The sequence below is a fragment of the Symphalangus syndactylus genome, chromosome 17 (genome assembly GCF_028878055.3).
Source record: "Symphalangus syndactylus isolate Jambi chromosome 17, NHGRI_mSymSyn1-v2.1_pri, whole genome shotgun sequence".
Classification (NCBI taxonomy): domain Eukaryota; kingdom Metazoa; phylum Chordata; class Mammalia; order Primates; family Hylobatidae; genus Symphalangus; species Symphalangus syndactylus.
In genome coordinates this window covers 72,497,344-72,507,308 of record NC_072439.2, presented here as the reverse complement: position 1 = coordinate 72,507,308, position 9,965 = coordinate 72,497,344, and the positions used below count along the sequence as shown (strand labels likewise).

General features: G+C 40.5%; 1 protein-coding gene across 2 annotated transcripts; it reads left to right on the top strand.

The window, feature by feature from the left end:
- Positions 1-410: 410 nt before the first annotated feature.
- On the top strand, positions 411-5,903 carry RPL22L1 (ribosomal protein L22 like 1). 2 transcript variants are annotated; one of them, XM_063621660.1, is made up of 4 exons: positions 411-2,032; positions 3,806-3,895; positions 4,059-4,180; positions 5,644-5,903. In XM_063621660.1, the coding sequence occupies exons 1-4, from the start codon at positions 1,844-1,846 to the stop codon at positions 5,786-5,788; spliced, it is 546 nt and encodes a 181-aa protein (XP_063477730.1). In that variant the 5' UTR covers positions 411-1,843; the 3' UTR covers positions 5,789-5,903. The 2 variants fall into 2 exon arrangements, with proteins under 2 accessions (XP_063477730.1, XP_063477729.1); XM_063621659.1 differs by having other exon boundaries at positions 3,803-3,895.
- Positions 5,904-9,965: the final 4,062 nt, after the last annotated feature.

The window sequence follows — 9,965 nt, the reverse complement described above, 5'->3', positions numbered from 1 at the left end:
TTGTACTTCTCACTTATAAGTGGGAACTAAACATTGGATACTCATGGACATGAAGATGGCAAAAATAGACACTGGGACTACTAGAAGGGGGGAAGAGTTGAAAATCTAATTATTGGATACTATTTTCACTACCTGGGTGAAGGGATCAATCACACCCCAACCCCACCATCACTATATATACTCATGTAACAAAACTGTATATGTACCCTCTGAATCTAAAATAAATGTTAAAATTATTTTTTTAATTAGCTGTCAAAATTTTTAAAAATAACTATAGGGTATTGACTAGCATTGTGTTACTATATACGTGTGCACACCCGCAGTTTGGGAAGAACTGAATTATTTACAACTTTTAGTCTTCCCATCTGCACATTTCTCGCTAATATTCTTGTTTTTTTTTTTTCTAATTGACAAATATTTTTCCCCATTACAGTTTCTAACTAATTAGTTATTTGGCGATTACTTGTTATTGTGAAACAGCTATGTTTTCATATCCTCCTTGTACAAATGGCTTAATAGTGCTTAAGGAGTTTATTGTCAAGACATGGAAGACTGCTAAAGACAAGCAAAATAGAATCATTTCTGCCCCTCAGCTTAGGCAACCCTTGAGGAGGAAATGCCAATTGTTCCCTTCTATCCCTTTAATGTTTGGAAAAAGAAATGTAGTTATTGTGGCTCTTAAGGCAGACAACTAAAAAATCTTGTTGAAATGGATTTCTTCTAGGAATTCAGGGCCTCTCTTCAGACTCTACAAGTCATATACTCTATTAAAGCATAGTTTCCACGATAACTACTTGCTGGCATAAAGGCCTTGAACAGTTCTTACTTTCTGGGGTCATTCTTCAAATTAACAACAAACTCCACCCCATCCCTTACCCCTACCCCAGGTATGATAATTTCATTTCCACGAAAACGTATTACTGCTAAGCCCAAGGGGTTTAGCATGCCACTTTTCGGATCTGATGTCAATTTACAATCCTTCAAAGCTCAAAAGCTACTTTTTCCTTTTGTCAGCAAGACACTTCCACCCTCTTGTGTCTTGTACATACTGATAGTTAGGTCACAGCAAACATTCACTGAATTTTAACTGGGAGCATTTTGGATGGAAATCAAGAGACCTGGGATTAACTCTAAAACCGATGATAAATTATACCAAACGAATGAACAAGAAGCAAGCACTACGTGTTTTTCTCTTTGAGACAGTCTCACTCTGTTACCCAGGCTGGAATGCAGTGGCGCGATCTCGACTCACTGCAACTTCCGCCTCTCAAGTTAAAACGATGCTCCTGCCTCAGCCTCCAGAGTGGCTGGGAGTACAGACGCGCACCACCACGCGAGCTAATTTTTTAAAAATTGTTTGTAGAGACGGGTTCTCCCTATGCCTATTCTGCCAAGGATGGTCTCGAACTCCTGAGCTCAAGAGAGTCCCCGGCCTCGGCCTCCCAAAGTGCTGGGATTACAGGCATGGGCCTGTAAGCATATATATACATGCTTTTTTTTTCCCGAGGACCTGGTTCCCGAAGCACCAATTTCCCTCAACAGTCATTTAGAAAACGAGGCTCACAGACAAAACACAAACAGAAATAACTTTTTCGCTGGAGGATTATAACTGCAATAAAAGAGGAGATCCCAAAGCAACCTGAGACACTGCCTTGCCCTGATTGGAAAGGGGACTCCGGTGATTAGTGAAAGATGACTCCCGCATCCCTTGCGTGCGTCCGTATCCGGGAGCAGCCACTGGGTAACTGTAGGGGCCACTGCAATTAATCGGCTTGTACAGCCAGGAGCGGAAACCCGAGAGTCAGTTCAACCATAGCCACCCGCGTGCGCCCGCGGAAAGCCGATGGCCTACTCTCGTCGGGCAGCGCACTGGTTTCCTCGGTTACCTGCCTACGCGCTCCTCCCGCTTTCTTTTCCGGGCGGCGACAATCTGACGCTCTCAGCGCGTGACGCAGCACGCTCTGGCATAAATACAGACCGCGCGGCCGTAGCTTCCTCTCTGCTCGCGCGTCCGACTCGCAAGATGGCGCCGGTGAGTTAGCGATGTGTTGGTGGGAGTGTTGTGCGGCAATTTAATGATTTTTGCTGTAACGATTTTTGTATCTGTCGAGTGGAGACGTCTCAGTCAAGATAAAGGGAGGGGAGTAGTGGAGTCTGTGTCAGAAATACAACCAAGACGCGAGGATCCTGAATTGTTTTTCGAAACTCCCTGGCAGCTGCCATGAGGTCTAGTGGAGTTGGAGCTGGGCCCGGCGGAATTGGTTTAGGATGGGTGGTTTTGGACACGCGGGAAGGAGGGAGGCACAACGGTAAATGGGCCGGTGGTACTGCATTCTGAGCCATTTATTTACTATCTCGCGCCTGATAATGCTTTTGCCACTCAGCAGTGGGTAGGGGAAAGGTGGGTAATCGGGCCGGTCTGACGACCTTTGCCAGGCCAGAGGGAGCTCCGAGGCGCTCAGCTCCCGCGATGGCCGACATCACAAGTTTCTGAGAACTTTCAGTTGGGGAAGAAGTTTCTCGGTGAAGTAATTTTTAGAAAAGTAAAAGTCTAGATTCCAGCAATGTGAAATGAACGTGCTTCAGATATTTTACTTAAGTCATTAGTAAGGGAACCAGTAAGATGTTAAAATGTTCCCTAAGAATATCTGAAAAGCTAGGTATATATGCGCAATTTACAAATAAAGTTAGGATAAAATTGCTGGGCTAGCTACAAAACTGGATAATGCCCAGCATGGCCATAAACCGTATAGGGTTATCTGTTCCATTAGACAGAAATTGTTTGTGTCTCCCAAATTAACTTCTGCGCCAACTGAGTAATTTTCTTTTGGCACATATTACCGTGCTACCTGAGAAGGCAAACTAAGGTGTAATATTTGGTAGCCACTTGGGTGAATCTAAGTTGGAGGTTATAGTCTGATAAATACTGGTTTGTTCATATTACAGTGAAGGTACATGGTTGCTTGCCATAGTAACATTTTGCTTATGTAGCCATATGGTCTTGGTATAAAAGGTTTGGATATGGAAAATTTAAGTTCCACAGTGTTGGTTTTTGTTTTTTTTTTTTTTTTTTGAGACAGAGTCTGTTGCCCAGGTCGGAGTGTAGTGGCATGATCAGGCTCACTGCAACCTCCGCCTCCCGGGTTCAAGCAATCCTCCCGACTTAGCCTCCTGAATAGCTAGTATTATAAGCATGCACCACCACACCTGGCTAATTTTTGTATTTTTACTAGAGATGGAGTTTCACCATGTTGGCCAGGCTGGCCTCGAACTCCTGACCTCACGTGGGCCTCCTGCCTCAGCCTCCCGAAGTGCTGGGACCGCGCCTGGCCTTTATTTGGTTGTTTTTTTTTTCTTTTTTCTTTTTTTTTTTTTTTTTTTTTTTTTTTACCAAAGCCCCCTTCCCTTGTCTATAACAACGTAATAGTTGAATTTTTTAGACATAGGTGGGTGGAATCCTAGCTCTGGCACTTAACTAAGCTTGGGCTAGGAGGTGTACTAATCTATTCCCATCTGCAGTGGGGTGGCAGAAAAGCATGATAATTTAAAATTGATCATTGGTAGTATAGAAAACAATGAAAGTCCATAACTTTTTGACAACTTGAACATATTAGGACTTGGTTAGAGGTTCAAATCAACCCCAGGGTGGGTGGTGATGGTGTTTTTTTATTTATTGTTACATTTCTGTATATGTAACCTCACAGTACATTGTACAGATTGCATTGGTGCAAACTTTAAAATTGTTTATATAAATTGAATAAATTGTTTTATATAGCTACATAATTATTTCACATTTATGTAGCAGAAAGACAAGAAGCCCAAGAGGTCAACCTGGAAGTTTAATTTGGACCTTACTCATCCAGTAGAAGATGGAATTTTTGATTCTGGAAATTTTGTAAGTATCATTCTACTTGGCTTATTTTTATAATCAGAGTTATTGATAATGGTTTAAATATATAGTATTTGATAATAACCTAAGCTCTATTCCTAGGGTACCTTCCCTAGTGAATATCTAGGGTTCTCTTCCCTAGTTTTGCATTTTTTCTGTTTTAAAATAGGAGCAATTTCTACGGGAGAAGGTTAAAGTCAATGGCAAAACTGGAAATCTCGGGAATGTTGTTCACATTGAACGCTTCAAGAATAAAATCACAGTTGTTTCTGAGAAACAGTTCTCTAAAAGGTTGGTACTTTTACAAATTTTAATAAAATTATAGTCGTTTTGGAATATTTCATAGAATATGTAATTATTACATGTATTCTGTTTATATCCAAGAATAAATATGAACTTACTAAAGGCCTACATAAATACGAAATTCAGTAAATGAGTGCCAATTGCTGAGTCTAGTTGTAAGTGTAATTTATTGCTAGAATATGAGCCAGTTGTGTCCACGGTCCCTGCCTAGTAAATTATAGGCCCTGTAAATCCAAGTTGTATAAAACCTTTAATGCTGAGTACTTTAGTATTTGAGTATGTTGTAAGAAACATGTCTAATGTGTACATAGGAGGATTGTCTCAAGTTATTCAGTAGAGGTAGCCAATCAAAGTCTTAACATCTTGCTGCCAGTTTTTATTTGTTGAATTTGTTCACCAAATATTAAATACTACATGGGCAGCGCAGGACTGGGTAACCCCACAGTGAACCAAGCAGGCAGTTTACCCACCACCAAGAAACTTCTAGTGGAGAAGAGAGAGTGAAATGGAATTAAGCAGTGATAAGTGCTGTAAGGACATAAAGCTAGTTGCAAAGTGTTTGGGTACGTTGGTAAGTTGATCAGGAAATGAAATGCAGAAGTGAGCCTTGCAATTGGGGGATAATTGTTATAGGCAGGATGAACCAGAAGCCTGGCAAATTAAAGTAATAGTAACAAAGCCAATGTGTCTGGGGTATAGTGTTCTGGGAGGAATGCATGAGATTGGAGCGTGTCTGGGGAGCAGATCTTGAAAGCCATGGGATGTGTAATGGGAAGCAATTGTTTATTGTGGCTGAAAAAGACTAGGGTGATACATTTGGTGGAAACTGAAGATGTAAGAGCTAATTTAAGTGAGAGACGATGGCTTGGACTAAAGTGGTTGCAGTACATGTTAACTGACATAATCACTAAGGATTCAGAGAAAAAATGTAGTAGCTGTCCTCAAGGATCTTACAGATAATCAGATAATTACTATAAAATACAACTCTAGTTAATTAGATGTAGAGAGAGCCCAAGAATTTTCAGAGAAGTTGAGACTTAATGAGCATAGTATGGGTTTAACCCTATTATTAATAGGTTACCTCTTGAGCCGGGGTGGGATTGGGAGTTAGGGGGCTTAATAGTGGTGAAGGAGGTGTTAACGTTTTCACATATATATACACAGATAATGTATTTGAAGAGTAAAATCATATTGCTTAAATAATTTGGCTGTGGCAGTATGACAAGACGGTGCTACCCTAACAATCTTGCACAATGTGTAGTGTGGCAGTATGACAAGAGGATGCTACCCTAACAGTCTTGCACAATGCATCCTGTGAATGGAAGGATGAAATATTTTGGAAGAAGCTAGGTACAAAAAAGATGAATATGATGATGTATATTTTTCATATAATAAACCTTTACATAGTAGGAATTGTATTTCCTAATGAAATTTATGTTTTTATTTTAAAGGTATTTGAAATACCTTACCAAGAAATACCTTAAGAAGAACAATCTTCGTGATTGGCTTCGAGTGGTTGCATCTGACAAGGAGACCTACGAACTTCGTTACTTCCAGATTAGTCAAGATGAAGATGAATCAGAGTCGGAGGACTAGGCAAAGGCTCCCCTTACAGGGCTTTGCTTATTAATAAAATAAATGAAGTATACATGAGAAATACCAAGAAATTGGTTTTAGTGTATCAGTGAATAAAAAATACTATACTCTTGAACTTTTGTCTCATATTTTTGAGTATGCTGTTTATATGATTTTGATTTCCCTCTGATAACTATCAACAGTATTTAAATAGCTTATAGCTGTTATATTTTTTTCCCACGATTTCCAAAACCTTTTATATACTCAGGTAAAAGTAGTGTTATATAGGAAATCTTTTTTTTTAGACAGTCTCGTTCTGTCACCCAGGCTGGAGTGCAGTGACTCAGCTTCCTAAATAGCTGGAATTACAGGTGTGAGCCACCATGCCCAGCTAATTTTTTGTACTTTTTGTAGAGTAGGGTTTGGCCATGTTAGCCAGGCTGGTTTCGAACTCCTGACCTCAAGTGATCTACCCACCTCGGCTTCCCAAAATGCTGTGATTACAGCCGTGAGCCACCATGCCCGGCCAGGAACTCTTACTGTAGAACAATTTTTTATATAGCTGTATAAAATGTATATGATTGTCTCGACAGTTGCAAATACTGTTTTTAATAGTTTGTAAATGTAATCTCGAGTGCTTAGAACAGTTCTTACATAATATAAGTTGCTCTGTATTACTCTTCTGCTTCAGAGTTTGCTCTTCTAGTTAGCCCAAAGACTGGGTGTGAGGCCTGCTGTAAACCAATATTAAACTGCTTATTAGAAAGCCGTAACTGCCTGCTTTGTAGGCAACAGAAACTCAAAACCAAATCTCAACTCAGCTACTGAATCTACTGTGGTCCTTGTCTGACAAACTAGTTCACTCAGTTGGAATCTTGTCTCAGAGCATCCTCATCTCTTTCTCAAAAGCCCCTACCCCAACACTGGAATGTTGGTTGTCTATTAAAACTTACAAGTGGATGGACCCTTTCTCCCAAAAATCTGGCCTTTGAAAGCTCTAATCGAAATGGTTTGGCAGAATCCGTACTGCAGGAGATTAGGGAAGACAAGGATGATGAGCCTTTTTGTACTGCTGAGCCTGATGGTGCCACTACTTCAGGTACTTAGATGAGTCTTGATGCTAATAGAATTGTGTTGCCAAACGTATCTGGACAGTTACAACCTAATCTATGCATTAATTGATTTGGGAATTGCTTGAAATGATAGTTTAATTCAGTGTTTTAATTCATTTTCCGAAAAATTTAAGTGCCCCCATCATCTTTGTGCAATACCTCAATGCAGCAACTCCTTGGTTCTTGGATGCCTCAACTTCCTAACTTGGCTTTGCGCCATTGTTTCCATTTTCCATGTTTTTCACAAATAGTTAACCAGGTACCTACTACTGTGCACTGCTGCAGAGCATTGAGGATGTATGTGATGGTGAGTAAAAACACCCAGCCTGCTCTGCTGTGTTAGTATAATGACGGAAACTGATCAAATCACATGCGAACAAATTTACTGCTACAAAAGGGAGGGCTTAATAAAAGGAATTTCATCTGGGAAGGCATATGAAGTTTGTGAGCACTTTGTAGAACAGGGAAGGTAGGCAGTATCTGGGAAGGGGAAAGTAGGGTGTTCCAGACAGAGGGAGGAGCACTTCTGAAGTTCTCAGGGCATTGGGAGTCCGGTTGGCCAGAGTACATTCTGGAATAGATGTGATCATGAGGATAATCTGGAAAAGTAGAAGCTAGCCAATGCAGGACTGAAGTCCATGTTTTCATCTTGAGGGCAATGGGAGCTTGTAATGAAAGTAATGTGACCTGATGAGATATGCATTTTGAAAAAGATCAGACTGTATTGTGAATGGATTTTTTGTTTTGTTTTTTGAGATGGAGTCTCACTTCGTTGCCCAGGCTGGAGTGCAGTGGCATGATCACAGCTCACTGCAACCTCCACCTCCCAGGCTCAAGTGATTCTCCTGCCTCAGCCTCCTGAGTAGCTGGGATTACAGGTGCCTACCCCACGCCCAGCTAACTTTTGTATTTTTTTAGTAGAGATGGGGTTTCACCATGTTGGCTAGGCTGGTCTTGAAATCCTGACCTCAAGTGATCCACCTGTCTCGGCCTCTCAAAGTGCTGGGATTACAGGTGTGAGCCACCGCACCAGACCTCAGTATTTTACATGAATTGACTCATTTATCATCATAACATTCTTTTGAGATAAGTATTAATATCCACATTGACAGCTAGGGAAACTGAGGAACATAGAGTTAAATAATTCGTCCAAAGTCACACAATAAGTTATGCAACCCAAAGTTGAGAAACAGGGTAGTTTTGGGAAATCAGGCAGGGACAATGCAAATTTTAAGGTTAAATTGCATTTAGGAAGTAATGAACAGTGAGAATGGATGAAATTGCCTGACAGAAATGTCATGATCTGATATATTTTAGATTACAGTGAGGTATTTCGTTAGTCTATGACAAGAAGGAATGAGAATGCAGAGCATCTCTTAATCAGACTATGCATTTTGAGAATACGACTTCACAGTCGTGAAGCTGACTTTACTCTGAAGGGCTGAATATTCTGAAAGGGAGCAAATGAGAATCAAGTATTGGCAAACACCAATTGCTTCCTCCATTCTTTTCCTAGAGTGATCTTTCAAAAACACATCTGATATCCACATGTTTAAAATTCTTGAAAGCTAATTTAGCATTTAATATTTATTATATGCCAGGGGCTGGGTATATTATGTCAAGTAAGATATTCATGCCTTTAAGGGGTTGGCAGGTTTGTTAAATAATAAAATTTATTGAGGGCTACTGAAGGCTAGGTACTGTTTTGGATACTGAAGTAAACAAAATGGAAACTCCTGCCTTCATGAAGATTACAATCCAGTGGAGGAAGACAGACAATAAAATAAATAAAGTGTATGGTACGTGGTGGTAAATGCTATGAAGAAAAATAAAAGGAAATAGGGAATGTAGGAAGGAAGGTGTGTTGCATTTATAAATAGGATGAGGGAACATCCTCACTGTTCCCCTCCTCACTTTACTGAGAAAGGCTCATTTGACTAAAGACCTAAAGGAGATACTGAATCTAACCAAGTAGATGTCTTGGGGAGAAGCATTTCAGGTATAGAGAATAGCAAGTGCAAAGGCCTGAAGGCACAGGCACCCCGGTATAATCAAGGAACAACAAGGAGGCCTCTGTGACCTGAGCTGAATGAATGGTGGAGAGTACGGAGAAGTGAAATTAGAGAAGTAAAAAGAGGTATATGTGGGGTGTGGAGAGTGAGATGATGGTATATGAGTTATCGATTACACTGAAATGTAGCAACTTGAAATAAATATATCTCACAGTTCCTGAGGCTCAGGAATTGGAACAGCTTATCTGCATAGCTCTGGTTCAGGGTTTCATGAGGTGGCAATCCAGCTGTGAGCCTGCACTGAAGTCATGGAAGAGTTAGCAAACTACTACCTGTTTTTGTAAATACGATTTTCTGGGAACACGTTATTTTTCATGTTGTGTATGATGGAAAAGTTAAGTAGTTGCAATATAAACCTCATGGCCTGCAAAGCTCGAACTATTTACCATCTAACCCTTTAAGAAAAAGTGGCTTGACTGAAGCTGCAAGATCAGCCTCCATGCACACTGACAGGGCTGTTGGCAGGAGAATTCAGTTCTCTGGAATTCTTGCTATGTGGCCTCTGTATGACAGTGGTGATGACATGACAGCTGGTTTCCCCCAGAGCAAGTGATTCAAGGAAGAGGAAGAAAGAAACCAAGATGGAAGCCACAGTGTCTATAACCTAATCTCAGAAGTAGCATGCTATCACCTTTTCTTTATTTTACTGACCACATAGACCAGTCTTGGAAGAGAATAACAAATACCAGGAGGTAGGGATCATTTTTGGGGGCTGTCTTGGAGGGTGGCTACTACTGAGGGGATATCAAGTAGGGAGAGTTCTGTAGGCTATTACAAGGGCATCAGCTGTTTTTCTGAGTACAGATAAAGTACTGGGGAGCTACAGATAGACTTGAGCAGAGAAATGTCATGATCTGATATATTTTAGATTACAGTGAAGTATTTCGTTAGTCTATGACAAGAAGGAATGAGAATGCAGAGAATCTCTTAATCTCAATCAGACTATGCATTTTGAGAATGTGACTTCACAGTCGTGAAGCTGACTTTATTCTGAAGGGCTGAGAGATTCTTAGA